The sequence below is a fragment of the Hypanus sabinus genome, chromosome 7 (assembly GCF_030144855.1).
Source record: "Hypanus sabinus isolate sHypSab1 chromosome 7, sHypSab1.hap1, whole genome shotgun sequence".
NCBI lineage: Eukaryota > Metazoa > Chordata > Chondrichthyes > Myliobatiformes > Dasyatidae > Hypanus > Hypanus sabinus.
Genome location: NC_082712.1, coordinates 58,265,378 through 58,283,365, shown reverse-complemented (window position 1 = coordinate 58,283,365; position 17,988 = coordinate 58,265,378). Strand labels below are relative to the sequence as shown.

General features: G+C 44.5%; 1 protein-coding gene across 1 annotated transcript in view; it reads right to left on the bottom strand.

Moving 5' to 3' along the window:
- pgm5 (phosphoglucomutase 5) overlaps positions 1-17,988 on the bottom strand; it is a 274,198-nt gene that overhangs the window by 193,291 nt on the left and 62,919 nt on the right. Inside the window, exons 2-3 of the mRNA XM_059973848.1 lie at positions 15,796-15,958; positions 7,548-7,694 (exon numbers count right to left, since the gene is read on the bottom strand). Of these exons, the coding sequence (XP_059829831.1) occupies positions 7,548-7,694; positions 15,796-15,958 (310 nt within the window). The remainder of the gene's footprint in view (positions 1-7,547; positions 7,695-15,795; positions 15,959-17,988) is intronic.

Here is a 17,988-nt window from a genome sequence, read left to right as displayed (position 1 = left end):
CGTTCCCCGGGATAGGGCATCAGGGGGCTCATTGAGTCTGCTAGGCCGGTACAGGATATCATAGTTGTAGGTGGAGATTTCTATTCTCCACCGCAAAATCTTATCATTTTTGATTTTGCCCCGCTGTTGGTTGCTGAACATGAATGCAACCGAGCGCTGGTCGGTCAGCAAGGTGAACCTTTTGCCGGCGAGATAGTGCCTCCAGTGCCTAATAGCTTCCACTATGGCCTGGGCTTCTTTCTCCACCGCGGAGTGCCGAATTTCAGAGCCTTGAAGGGCACAAGAAAAGAATGCTACTGGCCTGCCTTCCTGATTGAGTGTAGCATCCAGTGCGAAATCGGAGGCATCACTCTCTACTTGGAAGGGAATGGTCTCGTCCACCGTATGCATTGTTGCTTTGGCAATGTCCCCTTTAATGCAGCTGAAGGCCGCGCAGGCCTCAGCAGAGAGGGGAAAAGTGGTAGACTTGACCAGGGGGCAGGCCTTGTCTGCGTAATGGGGGACCCATTGGGCGTAATAGGAAAAGAAGCCCAGGCACCGTCTGAGGGCTTTGAGAGTGGTGGGAAGAGGGAGTTCTAACAGGGGGCACATACGGTCGGGATCAGGGCCAATGACCCCGTTTTCCACGACATACCCAAGGATAGCGAGTTGGGTAGTTCTGAACACACACTTGTCCCTGTTATAAGTAAGATTCAGAGCTTCGGCCACTTGGAAAAATCGTTGGAGGTTGGCGTTGTGATCCGACCAGTCGCGACCACAGATGGTGATGTTATCCAGATAGGAAAATGTGGCCTGCAGTCGGTACTGGTCCACCATCCAGTCCATTTCCCTCTGGAAGACAGAGACACCATTCGTGACACCAAAGGGGATGCGCAGTAAGTGATAGAGCCTGCCGCCCGCCTCGAAGGCGGTGTAGGGGCGGTCCTCTGGGTGGATGGGGAGCTGGTGATAAGCGGATTTCAGATCTATTGTCGAGTACACCTTGTACTGAGCTATCTGGTTGACCATATCCGCAATGCGGGGTAGGGGGTACGTGTCAAGCTGCGTGAACCTATTGATGGTTTGACTATAGTCCACGACCATCCTATCTTTCTGCCCGGTCCGAACAACAACAACCTGGGCCCTCCAAGGACTTGTGTTTGGCTCAATGATCCCCTCCCTGAGCAGCCGCTGCACCTCTGACTGAATGAAGGCCCTGTCCCCTGCGCTGTACCTCCTGCTTTTAGTTGCCACAGGTTTACAGTCGGGGGTCAGGTTTGCGAACAGCGATGGGGGAGGGATCTTGAGGGTGGAGAGACTGCAAGCGGTGTCGGTAGCGCAGCTGTCGGCATGGTGCTGGGTGGGATGTGCGGGTCGGTGTGTGTGTGTGGTCAGTAGCGGGGTATATGGCGAGGTCCCATATAAAACTGAGGATTCCTGACAGTGAGTGGTGGGAGGGGCCCGTCATATACCATAGTCACACTTTCGAGATGGCTCTGGAAGTCCAGCCCCAATAGCACAGGCGCGCACAGTTTAGGCATGACCAGTAGCGCAAAGTTCCGATATTCTGTGCCCTGCACCACCAATGTCACTACACAACCCACCTAGATGTCTGTGGAATGTGACCCAGAAGCCAAAGTGACCCTCTGACTTACCGGCTGTGTCACGAGTCCGCAGCGTTGCACTGTGTCCAGGTCGATAAAACTCTCAGTGCTTCCCATGTCAAACAGGCAGCTCGTCCTGTGCCCCTCCACCAGGATGTCCATCATTGACCTTGCAAGCTGGTGTGGGGCGCTTTGGTCGAGGGTTACGGTGACCAGAGTTGAGCTGCCTTGGTGCCCGGTAAGCACCGGTGGGTAGGGGCGGGGCATGCTGACGCCGACAAAGATGGCCGCCCACATCCGGGCATGCAAGATGGCAGCCCCCATGTCTCACCCGCAGCGCTGCCCGACCCCGCTCGTAGTTTAGACTTACAGACCTTGGTGAAATGGCCCTGCTTCCCACAGCTGGAGCAGGTTGCTTCTCGCGCCGGGCAGCGTTTTCGGGGGTGCTTTTTAACTCCGCAGAAATATACACAGCTCAGGCTTTCGCCTGGCCGTAGCCGTGGTCGGGTTCGGGGAGTTCGTGGAATCGCGACTGGCAGTGGCGTTGGCGAATTCGCTTGCGGGAACCGCCAGGGAATCATGCGACTGGACAACGTCAGCGTTGTGCACAACAGTCTCCAGCGTGTCGGCCGTCTCGATCGCCGAGCGTAAGGTAAGATTGGCTTTTTCCAGCAACCTCTGACGCACATACACTGACCTCAGTCCTGTAATGAAGGCGTCTCTTACCAGGAGCTCTGCATGCTGTTCCGCCGTGAGCGTTTTGCAGTCACAAGTTTGGACGAGTGTCTGTTGGGCTCAGAGAAACTCGACGCTTGACTCTCCAGGCCGCTGTCGTCGCGTAGCTAAGTGATGTCTTGTGTAGACGGTGTTCACCGGCCGCAGGTACTGTCTTTTGAGGGCGTCCAGTGCCCCTTCGTAGGTCAACAGGTCCCTGATAAATGAATAAACTTTTGGGGTGACCCTCGAGAGGAGAATTCTGTGCATAACGGCAGGGTCAGATGCACGAACCTCCTCCAAGTATGATTGGAAGCATGCAAGCCAGAGTTCAAAGGCAAGAGCTGCTTCAGGGTCTTGGGGGTCCAAATCCAATCTTTCCGGACGTAAAATGGTTTCCATGTTTTAAAACTTCCAGTCAATAAAATTGATGCACCATCAATAACTCACTCTGAAATGTAAAGGCGAGATATCGGCTTTTACTGACTGGAAGAAGGAACAAGCAGTGGTTGACCACCATACTACATCCTGGAGACTGAGAGGCCGGGCTCAGGCGTTGTTCACCTTTATACAGGGGTCTGTGGGAGGAGCCACAGGAGCAGTCAGCAGGGGGCATGTCCAGATAGGTATATGTAGTTCACCACACCTTGCTAGTATCTTTCCTGCAATACTATGGACTCTTGCCTTGTTAAGTACCCTCATGTACAGCACCTTGTCAAAGGACTTCTGAAAATCCAAGTAAGTAACATCCACTGACTCTCCATTTTTCCTACCTGTTATTTCCTCAAAGAATTCCAACATTTCTCAGGGATGATTTCTCTTTAAGAAAACAATGTTGACTTTAGTCTAGTTTGTCATGCACCTTCAAATATCCCAAAACCTCATCCTTGATAATGGGCTCCAACATCTTCCCAAACAATGAACCACTGAAATCCAGCTAACTAGCTTATAATTTCCTTTCTTCTCCCTCCCTTCCTAAAGAGTGGACTAATATCTGCAGTTTTCCAATTCTCCAGAACTATTCCAAAATCTAGTAATTCCTGACAGATCATTATTAATGCCTCCATAATCTCCTCAGCTATAGTATCTCTTTCAGAACCCTGGTGTGTAGCCCAACTGGTCCAGGTGACATCTACCTTCAGTCTTTTCAGCTTTCCAAGCTTCTTCTCTTTAGTAATAGCAATAACATTCACTTCTGCCCCCTGACACTCTCATATTTCTGGTATACTGTGTTGACCATGGAGGAGTTTAAATATGGAAGAAATGTCAAGCTCAAATGGGTCAAGTGCAGTGGAAGGAGACAAACCAATTGTCTTTGTTCTTGCCATGTGCTTGAGAAAATGAAGGCTGCCATTTTGTGAAGGTACTCTAACCTCCATCTTGTGAACTACTTGAGAACTGACTCTTGCCCCGAGATAATCTAACAGAGCAATTGAATGTGGACACAAGGAGTTTTTACTATTGTCCTGCTAAACCTGAGATCATTCTCAGATAAGCTATGTATTGTGTACAATGGAAGGTTTGCAGAAGTAATCTCATTATCTCAGCCCAGTGTCTGAATGATCTGGTTTGACCAGTTTGAACAACAATCAAAGGGAACGAAAAAAGTCACCTAAGGCATGAAGTTGTGTAGCCCTTGGACTTCATCCAATGGGAAGGTACTATTGGTCAGTCAGATGATCTATAGCCAATAACACTGAAATGCAACATTTGAACTGGTAAGAAATGAATATAGAAGCAGGGGCTTCAAATGCAAAGTAACAATAGTATCAAAGATTCACCATCACAAAGAATAACCCCATGCCAAGGGCTGGGGGAAGAAGAATCAAATGTATGGCCAACAGGAGATCCCCTATTCTGGCATTATAAACAAAAGAAGGAGTGAGTGAGTATTGGTACAAAGGAAACAGTAGAATTCATGTTTAAAGTTGTTGGCTTGGGGTCAAGATAGTTACATTGTTGTTTGTGGAGACTATAAAGTGCTAACTTTGATTAATTAAAAATTGTTAAGTGAATTTCCTAACCTAGTTCCGTTGATGAGTGGTCAACAACTGCTGGTGTCTTCCACAATGGAGACTTAAAGTTCACCCTTCATTTTCTTGTCCATCATTATTACCTCCCTAGAATCATCATCCAGTAGTCTGATATCTACTCCTCACCTCCCATTTACTTTTTATATATCTGAAAAAAAACTTTTGGTATTGTCTTTGATACTTTGGCAAGCTTAACTTCATATTTCATCTTTTCTATCCTTATGATTTCTTTAGTTGTCTTTTGTTTTCAAAAGCTTCCTAGTTCTCTAACTTCCCACTATTGTTTGCTGTATTATATGCCCTTAGTTTTGCTATTATACTCTTCGATTTCCCTTGTCTTCCACTGTTGCCTCAGCCTCCCTTTAGAATACTTCATGTTTGTGATGTATCTATTCTGCACTTTCCAAATTGCCCCCAGAAACTCAAAACATCTTTGTTCTGCCATCATCCCCGCTAGTTTCCCCTTCCAATCAACTCTGGCCAGCTCCTCTCTCATGCCTCTGTAATTCTCTTTACTCCATTGTAATACTGATACATCTGACTTTAGCTTCTCCCTCTCAGATTGCAGGATAAAGTTTTAATATATTATGATCATTGTCTCCTAAGGGTTTCTTTACCTTAAACTCCCTAATCAAATCTGATTCATTACAGAACACCCATTCCATAATTGCCATTCACCCAGTGGGCTCAATCACAAGCTGCTCTAAAGAGTCATCTCATAGGCATTCTACAAATTCCCTCTCTTGGGATTCTGCACTAGCCTGATATTTCTGATCTACCTGCATATTGAAATCCCTCATGATTTTCATAATATTGCCCTTATTATTGAAATTTAAACCCCACATCCTGGCTACTGTTTTGAGGCCTTGAATATAACTCTTATCAGGGCCATTTTCCCCTTGCAGTGTCTAAAATCTACCCACAAGGATTCTATCTTCCAAACCTATGTCACCTCTTTCTAAGGACTTGATTGCATTTTTTTTTAAACCAACAGAGCCATCCCATCTCTTTTCACTATCTGCTTGTCCTTTCAATACAAAATGTATTCTTAGATGTTAAGCTCCCAACTATGATCTTCTTTCAGCCACATCTCAGTGATGCCCACAATATCATACCTGCCAAACTCTAACTGCGCTGCTAGATCATCTACTTTATTCTGTATATTGTTTGCATTTAAATACATCACCTTCAGTCCTTTAATTCAACCCCCTTTTCAATTTTGCCCTCATTGTATAATTCACCACATCACATGGATTGCAGTTTTGCCCTATCATCTGCCTGTCCATCCTCACTGTCTCGGTACACACGGTAACAACTTGTATACCAACTGCCCTGTCCTCAGCCCGATCACGTTGAATCCCAATGATCCAGAGATCTGATACCCTGCCCCCTGCATCACTTCTTCATCCACTCATTCATCTGTATTATCATCCTATTCCTGCCCTGAACAGCATGTAGCACTGGGAGTAATCCAGAAGTTGCTACATAAGAGGCCTTTTCCCAAAACTTCCTATAGTCACTGTGCAGGACCTCTTCCCCTTTCTATGTCATTGGTGTCAATGTGCACCATAACCTCTGGCTGCTTTCCCTCCCTCTTGAAAATCTTTTTCAGCCTCCGAGACATTCTAGATCCTATCACCTGGAAGGAAACATACCTTTCTGGCTTTTCTTTCACAGCTATAGAATCTACTGTCTGTCCAGCTAACTATCAAGTTCCTTATCACTACTTCTCTGCCTGACTTTATCCTTCCCTGCTGAGCCTTAGGACTGGCCACAGTGCCACTGGTCTGGCTGCTGCAACTGAGCCCCCACCCGAGCAGTATCCAAAGGGTATACTTGCTACTGAGGGGAATAGCCACAGGGGAGCCCTGCACCAATTGCTTACTCTCCTTACTTCTCCTGTTGGTCACCCATCTACCATCTGATCTGCACTCTGTGTGTGATCACCCCAGTAAAGGACTCATTTGGGGAGCCTCCTGAATGGTCCTGAGTGCATCCAGCTCCAGTTCCTTGATCTTGTTCGTCAGGCGTTGAAGTTGGTTGCACTTCCTGCAGATGTAGTCACCTGGGAGACCATAAGGTATGCCTGAACTCCAACATCTCAAAGGAGCAGCATTCGACTACCTAAGCTACCATCCTGCCTACACTTTCGCAAACTTTACTAGCCTGTGCCTGTTCCTGCCCAAGCCTGTTGAGCTGAAGCCTGACCACTCTAACACTTTACACTCCAACAAAGGCCACTCCACTTAAACCTTGCTTCTTTTTACCTTGTCTCTAACTCACTCTATAACCTCCCACTCTGGAGACAAGTCCGTCAGTATTGGATTGCTTAAAACATTTAATACAATGGATATTGAAAAAGGAGCAAGAAGGAGATCTCCCCTACTGCTGGGCTGGAGCAGGTAACAGGGTTAAGGATTCTTTTCTGAGTTTAAGCAGCTTTGCTGGAGGCGATCTGTCATATCAGCAGTAGATTACCATCTCCTAAGCCCTACCATCAATATTTCTTCAATGTAGAAGAACAAAGAGAAAATTAAAGAGACAATAATATGAGGCATTATTTTATAGAATGTGCATTTTGCTGGCCTTAACAGAAAAGCCCATGTTCCATAAAATAATGCCCCATAAAGATTGGGCATGTGGCAATGCGAGATAGAAACAGTTCTCACTCCAGCCCCAGTACGTCTGGTATTTCAGTAATTGCCTATTACAATACAGACTAATCCATATGAATGTATGTTGTTTGATTCCCCAGCCCTTATGTACAGATTTCACTCATCGGCTCTAATCAGCAAACTTTGATGAAGACCTGCTGTTGAAGGGTATGTTACCAATCATCTCAGTACAGCTGTCTCACCTTATGGCCACTCAGCACCGGCTTGAGGAAGACATTTGCCACGAAGGAGTCTGTGCTATGCAGCACTTCAACCCTTGACAGCCAGCTATAAGATTTACCAAGGTAACAGCTGGGCTACAGCTACTAAAGCTCAAAACTACTTTGACTACTCCGTGCATGCACTCTCTCCTAATACAAAACATAAGTGGATCTTGATAGTCACCAGCTCAGAACCGGTTTGTGAGCAGCCACTCAGCTAACTTGATCGTTCCCAGCTTAAATACCTTTTGAACCAAGGTGATAGAAAAAGATGAGCTTCCTGTTGCAGCAGGCAATAATTTGGCATGATTCAGAATGGCAGCAGAAATTCTCACCATGTACCTCGGAATGGTTTAAACTTGTTCTCCAGGTCAAATTCTTGCCTGCCCAACCGAGAGAGGTCCACTCTTAAATCTGGACAGATTGCAAACTCTTCTATGGTTTTACTGATCTGGTAGATCTTCTCTGTCACCGACTCAGGAGCTGGCCCTAGAAAGACAATAGAATAACTGAAAAATGTAAAGAAATTTTTAAACCCATCATTCAAAAGCAGCAATACCAGAGTTGTTTCTACAAGTTCTTTGCAGAGGACAATGAAATTTCTAGCTTTGTAATGTATTAAACATTCCAGCATCTGAAGTGACATCATTTTCTGATTGAGTGTTGGCTTGCCCGCATGAGATGGAGGGAGGTAGCAGATGGAGTGAATTCCGCCTGTGGTGTTCCACAAGGACTTATTCTGGGACCTCTGCTCTTTGCGACTCTATAAATGACTTGGATGAGCAAGCTGAAAGGTGGGTTAGTAAATTTGGAGATGACTCAAAGGATTGATGGCAGTATTTTTAGCAATGTGAAGGAACAGAGGGCCTTTGGGGTCTATGTCTATAGATCCCTTAAAGTTGCCATGCTAGTTAGTAGGGTGCTTAAGGCCAATGGTGCGCACACACACACGAAGTTATCGCTGAAAGTATTGGCTGCCTTACATTTGACATTATATTCTGATCTTATCCAAATCTATCACTCCATCCCTCCTATCCCAACATTTTCCTCCACTGTTGGAGGGTAGTACAGTGACACAGCTTGTTCAGCTCCTGCCTCACTGCCCCAGTGACTCAAGTTCAACCCTGACTCCCGTTCTTGTCAGCGTGCAGTTTGCATGCTCCCCCGACCATGTGACTTTTCTCCATGTACTCTAGCATCCTCCCACATCCCAAAGGCTGTGAGTCGACTGGTTAATTGGTTAGTGTGTAGGTATGTAATAGAGAGTTAGGAGAGTTGATGGGATTATAGGGAGAATAAATAGATCAGGATAGTATTTGTGTAAAAGTGGGTGATTTTTGGTTGGCCCAGACCAGATAGGTCCAGAATACAAGATCAGGGATGTGATGCTGAGGCTTTAGAAGGCACCAGTGAGGCATTACCTTGAGTATTGTGAACACTTTTGGGCTCCTCATTTAAGAAAAGATGTGCTTGCATTGGAGAGGGTTCGGAAGAAGTTCACAAGGATGATTCTGGGAATAAAAAGGTTATCATAGGAGGAATGTTTGATAGCTCTGGGTCTGTACTCACTGGAATTTAGAAGGATGAGAGGGGATATCATTGAAACCTTTCAAAAGTTGAAAAACCTAGACAGAGTAGATGTGGAAAGGATGTTTCCCATAGTGGGGGGGCGGGCGGTCTAGGTCAAGAGGGCACAGCCTCAGGATAGAGGGGCATTCATTTAAAACAGATGTGGAGAAATTTCTTTAGCCAGGGGTGGTGAATTTGTGGAATTTATGACCATTGGCAGCTATGGAGGCCAGGTTATTAAGTCTATTTAATGCAGAGCTTGATAGGTTCTTGATTGGCCATGGCATCAAAGGTTACGGGGAGAAGGCCAGGGAGTGGGCTGAGGAGGGGTAAAAAGGATCAGTCATGATTGAATGGCAGAACAGACTCGATGGGCCAAATGGCCTAATTCTACTCCTATGTCTTATGGTCTAATGGTTTAACACAATCTGTCACTCTGGGGGTGTTTGGTCTGAAATGGTAACTCTGTATCTCTTTCCACAGACAGTGCATGACCTGCTGAGTGAGCTAAGCATTTTCTAATTTCATTTAATATCTCCAGTAATGCTTTTTTTATTTTTAAAATCTCATTTGTTTCCCTCGTGACAGCTTCTTGACACAGATTCATGTGACCTGTGCCCTTCTCAGGGCTGAAGCAATTTTATAACAGGGCTGCATTGTTCTTAGCTGATGCTGGGAATCTGACTCAGTCTCTGTCCCTGGATAACTTATCAGATCCATGGACTCTCTGATGTTATCTCTGTCGCATATGGTCAGTGAAAATAACTTTCCAGTGCTCATCATATGCACTTTTTAAACACGTTGGCGACATTTCTTTTTTGGCTGACCATGTAGCAGTCTACAGTAGTTACAAAGCCCAAATCACCCGCTCTGCCTTCTGTAAGACCATAAGATGTAGCAGAAGAATTAGCCTATTCAGCCTATTGAGTCTGTTCTGCTATTCAGTCATGGCTGATTTTTGTTTTTTAATCCCATTCTCCTACTTTCTTCCCATAAACCTTAACCCCCTTGCCAGTCAAGAACCTAACGATTTCTGCCTTATTGACATTGAATGACTTTGCATCCACACCCTCTGTGGCAACAAATGCCACACATTCATTACCCTCCGGCTGAAGAAATTCCTCCTCATCTCAGTTTTAAAGGGACGTTACTTGATGATGAGGCTATGCCCTCAGCTCCTATGCTCTCCTAATGAGGCCTGGTTAAAAACAGCCTGATCTTTTCTCCTCTAGGGGAAATCTATTTGACTTCTTACAGCAGGATAAGCAACCTCTACCTGTCCACTCTACCTAGGCCTTACAGCATTTGATAACTTTTAACGAGATCCCAATACTTCCTTCTGAATCCCATCGGCTACAAGCTCAAATCTGTCAAACCCTCGGTTTGCACTTCACTGCATGTCTTCCTTCAGTTTCTTGCCTAGCTTTGGCTGTTTCTGCAGCTTTGCACAGTCTGCACACTTCTGGAGTAAACTCTACCTCATGTAGTAGCCCTTTGTTCAGATTAGTTTCCTGGATTCCTCGAATTACCTGAGCCCTTCCATTTGCAAAGCTACAGCAGTCTGCAAACAAGCTTAGCTATGCTTAGAGAATTTCAAATCATTCTCTGTGCTTCTGGTTACAAGAAAGAACTGCAATCAGTCACCAATTTTATTTCCAGGCCAATTGTAATGTGCTTGTTGGGCATCTACTCGAGAATCTCTTCTGGTGCTGTTATGGATAGCATAATCTCTCACCTTGTGACTCATAACTAACAGTTTGTTCCTAATTTGCTATGCTCTGGTTTATCCAATGTGGCCTGGTTAATAACAGCCTGATCTTCTTTCCTTAAGGGGAGATCTTGCCTGACAAATCTCCGACTTCTTCCAGCAAGATAAACAAAGGAGAGTCAGGGGACAAATTGTTTACTTGGATTATTGGAGGTCCTTTAGGTGCTGCACATGGGGCTGCTAAACAAAGTAGGAGCCCATGTTATTACAGGCATGATTAAAAGATTGGCTAACTGGCAGGAGGCAAAGGGTGGGAACTAAGAGGGGTCTTCTCTGATTATTTGCTGGTGACTAATGGTGTTCCACAGGGGTCAGTGTCGGGTCTGCGACTTTTCACATTATATGTTAATGATCTGGATGACAGGAAGTGATGATTCGGCCATGTTTGAGGAGGATACAAAGATTCGTGAATGAGCAGGTGGTGTTGAGCAAGCAGGAAGTCTGCAGCAGGACCTGTACCGGTGGGAGAATGGGCAAATAAGTACAGCTTAGCAAAGTGTATGATAATGCACTTTGGTAGAAGGAATAAAACCATAGACTATTTTCTAAATTTGAAGAGAGTTCAGAAATTGGAGGTGTAGAGGGACTTGGGAGTCCTAATGCAGGATTCCCTAAAGGTTTACTTGCTATTGAGGTGACAGTAAGGAAGGCAATTGCAATGTTACCATTCATTTTGAGAGGATTAGAAAGATAAAAGCAAAGATATAATGTTGAGGCTTTAATAAGGCCTTGGTCAGAATATTGTGAACAATCTGAGATTTCATGTCTGAGGAAGAATGTATTGCTGTTGGATAGGGTCAGAGGAAGTTTACGAGAATGATTCCCAGATGAAAAGGTATGAGGAGTGGGAGATGGCTCTGTGTCTGTACTCACAGAAGTTTAAAAAGATGAGGGGGAACCTCGTTGAAGCCTACCGAATATGGAAAAGCCTGGATGGAGCAGACATGGAGAGGATGTTTCCAGTAATGGGAGAGTCTAGAACCAAAGGACACAGAGACTGGGGGAATTTTCTTTCACGAGGGTAGTGGATCTGTGGAATTCACTGCCACAGGCAGCTGTGGAAGCCAAATCATTGGATATATTTAAAGTGGAATTTGGAAGATTCTTGATTAGTGAGGGTGTCAAAGGTTAAAGGAAGAAGGCAAGAGAATGGGATTGAGAAGGTAAAATAAATCAGCCATGAGGAAATGGTGGAAAAGACTCAATGGGCCAAAGGGGCTATCTCGACTCTATGTCTTGTGATCTTATAGCCATATACCCTACACAACGTAGAGCTTGCCTTCATTGCTTTAACCATTAGGTAGCTAATGGTCCTGTAAATCTAGTTGTGCATCCTTATTTACTCCATGTACTTTCTCCAGTGAATTACACTCCTCCTTGGTTGCTACCCAATATCCTTTACCAAACCTGGGGTTTAAACTTCTTCAATAGCATTTCCAGCACCATGGCACAGGATCTTCTCTCATTCCCTCATTTTAAGCTGACAAAGGTTATTTATGAAAGATTTTGCATAATGCATGGCAGCATTTCTTACAGTGCCTTCCTTATAAAGGCATAGAGCTAGCTATTCTGACAAACTCTATGCTCGATGATACACAGAACAGTTGGGCACAATTTTTAAAGTGATGTCAACCACAAATATATTTGACAATTTAGTAACATAACTAAAAAACTTATGGCTGATGTGTGTATATATAAAGTGCCTATAAAAAATAATCACCCCCCCCCCCCCCCAGAAGTTTCCATATTCTGTTGTTTAACAACAGAGAATCACAGTGGATTTAATTTGGCTTTTTGACATTGATCAACAGAAAAATCACTTTTGTGTTAAAGTGAAAACAAATCTCAACAAATTCGTCTAAATTTATGATGATTATTAAACACAAAATCATTGCTTAATTACTCACCCCCTTCAAGTCAGAATTTGGTAGATACACCTTTGGCAGCAATCACAGCCAGTCTATGTGGATAGGTCTCCAGTAGCTTTGCACATTTGGATACTGCAATTTTTCTCCATTCTTCTTTACAAAACTACTCAAGCTCTCTCAGATTGCATGGGGATTGTGAGTGAACAGTCCTTTTCAAGATAATCCACATATTCGCAATTGGATTGAGGTCTGGACTCTGTCTTGGCCACTCCAGGACATTAACTTTGATGTTTTTGAGCCATTCCTGTGTAGCTTTGGTTTTATGCTTGAGGTTATTTGTTTTGCTGGAAAACAAATCATCTCCCAAGTCACAGTTCTCTTGCAGACTGCTTCAGGTTTTCCTCTAGGATTTCTCTGTATTTTATTGCACTCATTTTACCCTCTACCTTCACAAGCCTTCCAGGGTCTGCTGAGGTGAAGCATCTCCACACCATGATGCAGCCACCACCATGCTTCATGATAGGGATGGTGTGTTTTTGATAATGTGCAGTGTTTAGCTTACACCAATCTCTAACTGAGATTTCATGTGAGTCTTTTTCAACAGTGGCTTTCTCTTTGCCGCCCTCCCATAAAGCTGTGACTGGTGAAGCACCCGGGCAACAGTTGTTGCATGTGCAGTTTCTCCCTTCTCAGCCACTGAGGGTTGTAGCTCTTCCAGAGCTATCATTGGTCTCTTGGTGGCCACCCTCACTAGTCTCCTTCTTGCACGGTCACTCAGTTTTGTGGATGGCCTGCTCTAGACAGATTTACAGCTGTGCCATATTCTTCCCATTTCTTGATGATTGACTTAACTGTACTACAAGGGATATTCAGTGACTTGGAAATTTTCTCATGTTCATCTCCTGACCTGTGCTTTTCAATAACCTTTCACAGAGTTCTTTGGGTGTTCTTTCATCTTCATGGTATAGTTTTTGTCAGGATACTGACTCAGCCACAGTTGAGCCTTCCAGATACAGGTGTATTTTTACTACGATCAATTGAAGCACCTTGACTGCACACAGGTGATCTCCATTTAACTAATTATGTGACTTCTAAATCCAATTGGCTGCACCAGTTATGATTTGGTGTGTCATATTAAAGGGGGTGAATACTTAAGCAATTATTTAGTGTTTTATATTTATAATTAATTTAGGTCACTTTCACTTTGACACAAGAGAGTCTTTCTGTTGATCAGTGTAAAGACAGACAAATTAAATCCACTGTGATTCAATGTTGTAAAACAATGAAACACAAAAACTTACGGGTGGTGGGTTGAATACTTCTTATAGGTTCTGTGTGTGTATATATATATATCAGCATTTAAGCACATAGTCTTGCATTTCGATTCACCTTTCACAACCACAGAATACCAGAGCCTTTTGCTAAAAAAGATTTCAAATGTAATCCTTATTGCAATGAATTAGGCAATTTGCACCTAACAAGGTCCCACAGGCAGCAACGTAATAATAACCAAATCACCTGATCTAGTGATACTGATTATGGTACACATACTGACCCCAGGTTAGTGGGACAAATCCTTCTGCTTTTCTTCAAAGAAATTCAAGTTCAGGTTTAATTGTTGTTCAACCTTAGACATGTATACAGCTAAACGAAACTGTGTTTCTTCAGGGCCAAGGTGCAAACAGCACACAGTACATATAATTAGGAAAAAAACTGAGGTCCACTTAACACCTCTTTCAGAAAGGTAACACTTTGGACTTTGCATCACTTTCACTATATTGCAGTTGAAATTCTATAGCATCTTTTTCACCATGTAACGTTGGAAGGCACACCATAGGTGGGATTTTGTCATAAAATATGACATTGAGTGATCTGAAGAGATAGAGGGCAGATGACCAGAAGGAGCATCTTAAAAAGAGAGGTAGCGAGACAGGGGAAGTGATTGAAGGAATTCTTTAGCTTAAGGCTTTATCATCTGGAGACATGACTGGTGATACTAGTGTCAGAAAGTGGAGATAACTAGGAGATCAAAAGATATTGTAGGTAAAGCTGGAAGCAATTACATAGATAGCAGGAGTTGAGTCCATGTAAGGATTTGAAAGTAAGGACTAAATTCAGAGCTGGAGCAGAGACTAGACAAGCCTAGCAGTTTGAGAGTGATGGATGAACAGAAGTGGGTGTGAGCTGGGTCATGTGTAGCTGTTGTTCAGGTGAACTGAGGCACTGGATTGTGATCTTTAGCTCAGTCCTCACTTCTAACTGAAATTCCCTGACGTTCCTGCAAGATTAACAACCACATTCCCTGAGGCAACATGGAGCCATGAAATAACCCCACAAGGAATTACCTATTTATGGTGTTTAATGGTCATTTCAGAGCATCTCTCTTTGAATTACTTTGGCTCGTTTAAGGGAAGCATATGCAATAGTACTGGGAACCAATTTATAAGGAAAGTCTTTCTGGTTTTGTCACACTTTAGAGTGGATTATTGGACAACACCTCCCTACCCCTCCGCTACAACTCTCTGTAGTCTGACCCAGACAAAAAAGGCACACCAATTATTCCATTGGGAATACGGAAGCTGTTGACTTTGGGCTGTGTTCCCTCATCACCAATATCATTCACTTCCCGGCCCCTACCTTGTTCTTTGCTCTTCCTGAACTGAGGATCCAACTGTCACATCACCATGACTTTCTATTATCCCCATAATATCACTCATCTCCTCCCCTGTCTCCTCTAAGACTTGTATACGTTTAGGCCACTCACTTCCCATTGGCTTAAGTATCTCCACCAAACTTCCAAATGCCCACCAAGTCCAGTATGATAATAAGACCAAAGAAGCCGAAGTAGGCCGTTTAGCCCATTGACTCTGCTTTGCCATTCAATCATGGTTGATTTATTTTCCCTCTCAACCCCACTCCCCCCCCCCCCGTAACTTTTGGCACCATTATGAATGAAAAGCCGATTAATCTCTGCTTTAAATATACCCATTGACTTGGCCTCCACAACATTCTGTTGAATGAATTCCAGACGTACCAGCCTCTGGCTAGAGAAATTCCACCTCATCTCTTTTCCAAAGAGACATACTTCTATTCTGAGGCTGTGCCCCTGTGAATCATCTCAGAAGAAGGTAGTTTGTATTCTGATGTTCTGACATAAGGTCTTGGTGCAAATTGCTGACTGTTCATTCCTCTCCATAGATGCTGCTTGACCTAATGAGTTCTTCTATCCTTTTCTGTGTGTTGCTCTGGGTTTCTAACATCTGCAGTTTCTCTTAATAACAGGTACTGTCTTTAGCAGATATTTTGCCTATTTCTATCGAGTTCTACACCTTTAGCTATCTAACTGCACCTTCTCATGAGTCAGTGATAGGAATGTGAGACTCACCTCCGTTAGCCACATTAAACTTCACACCAAAGTCCCCGCCTGGTCCTCCGGGATTGTGACTAGCTGTGAGAACAATTCCTCCAATGGCCTTCACTTTCCTGATGATGCAGGAGACAGCGGGGGTGGACAGGATCCCATTCTGGCCAATCACCAGTCGTCCAATCTAAGCAACAGAGACATTCTGTTTAGAATAGCAATGGAGACTTTACCCTTAGTTTCCTGTTTCACAGGGCAAGCCTCACAGACAGACATACGAAGGAGATAGTGTTACGATCCGGTAACCGTGCTAAGGCTGGTGTTAAATTCCAAGCAAGCTTTCTTCCATTCATCTTCAAACAGCCTTTTTGAATGGATTTGCAGTCCAAGTGTTATGCAAGCTGTAGGGGCCCACTTTGCAGTTCAGTTAGTCAGGATAACTGGTCACTGGATGACACGGGTTTGGCTAGGGACTACCTGAAACCTTCAGCTACTTAGGCAGCAAAGGAAGGGAGTATTTCAGAGCCAGTGGGCAGGATCATGGTTCATGCTTGTTACTGGCACCTCTCTGTGGCTGCACTCATGCTTGTAGCCATGTGGGTCTGATTGAACTGGTGGCCTCAGGGACACAAACATCCACTGAGGGAGAATGGAAAATGGGCAGGAACCAGGCTGTACGTCACAGCAAAGGCTTTCAGTCTGCTGTCAAGGCATCTAAACGCTGCTCAAAGGAATTTAAATGATTTATGAAGAAGCCTTCTAAAATGCATTTCATTGTTAGAAATTAATCAAAAACATTGAGTAAAGAACAAACGAGCTGCTCTTTTGCATTCTGTCTAAGTCAGTAACTAGGGTAACACACACAAAATACTGGATGAACTCATCAGGTCAGGCAGCATCTGTGGAAATGAATAAACAGTCGACATTTCCGTCCGAGACCCTTTGTCGGGACTGGAAAGAAAGGGGGAAGATGTCAGAGTAAATGGTGGGGGGAGGGGAAGGAGGACAAGCTAGAAGGTGATAGGTGAGGTCAGGTGGATGGGAAAGATAACTGGCTGGAGAAGATGGAATCTGATAAGAGAGGGGAGTGTACCATAAGAGAAAGAGAAGATAGAGGAGCATAGGGGGAGGAGGTAGGCAGGTGAGAAGAAGGTGTGAGTGGGGAACAGAAGAGGAAGGAATGGTGAGGGGGAAAAGAAAATAAAAGAAAGAAAGGAGATATTGGTTAATACCATCAAGTTAGAGGCTACATAGATGTATTATGAGGTGCTGTTCCTGCAACCAGAGAGCGGCCTCACCATGGCAAAAGCGTAGTCCATGGAACAACATGTCGGAGCAGGAATGGGGATAGGAATTAAAATGGATGGCCACCGGGAAGTCGTTCCACTTTTGGCAGATAGAGTGGAGGTGTTTGACAAAGTGGTTGCTCAGTTGAAGTCGGTCTCACCAGTGTAGTGGAGGTCACATTGGGAGCATCAGATACAATAGATGACCCCAACAAGTTCACAAGTGAAGTGAAGCCTCACTTGGAAGGACTGTTTGGGGACCTGAATGGAAGTGAGGGAGGAGGTGTGGGCAGGTGTGGCATTCCTCGTGCTTGGAGTGATATGTGCCAGAAGGGAGATTAGTGGGGAGAGAGGAATGGACATGGGAATCACAGAGGGAGATATTCCTGCAGAAAGCAGAGAGTGGGGTGGGGAGGGGAGATAAAGATGTGTTTGGTGGTAGAATCCCATTGGAGTTGCGTAGAAGGCTGTGTTCGCTGTGAAGGCTCGTGGGGTGGTAGGTGAGGACAAGAGGAAGGCAGCATAAGATAGGGTGATCACAGATGTTTGGGAAATGGAGAAAATGGAGGTTGAGGGCAGCATCAATGATGGAGGGAGGGTAACCCTGTTCTTTGAAGAAGGACATCTCTGATGCCCTGGAATAGGAAGCCTCATCCTGGGAACTGAGGTGGTGGAGATGAACAGACTGAGAAATGGGAATACCATTTTTACAGGAGACAGGGTTGGAAGAGGAATAGTCAAGATAGCCATGATGACTAGTAGGTTTGTCTCTAATGATGAAGACAGAGCGATTGAGAAAAGAGTCAGAAATTGAGCAAATGAATTTAAGGGCAGGGTGGAAGTTGGAGGCAAAGTTGATGAAATTGACGAGCTCAGCATCGATGCATGAAGCAGCACCAATTCAGTTGTCGATGTAGCTCAGGGAGAGTTG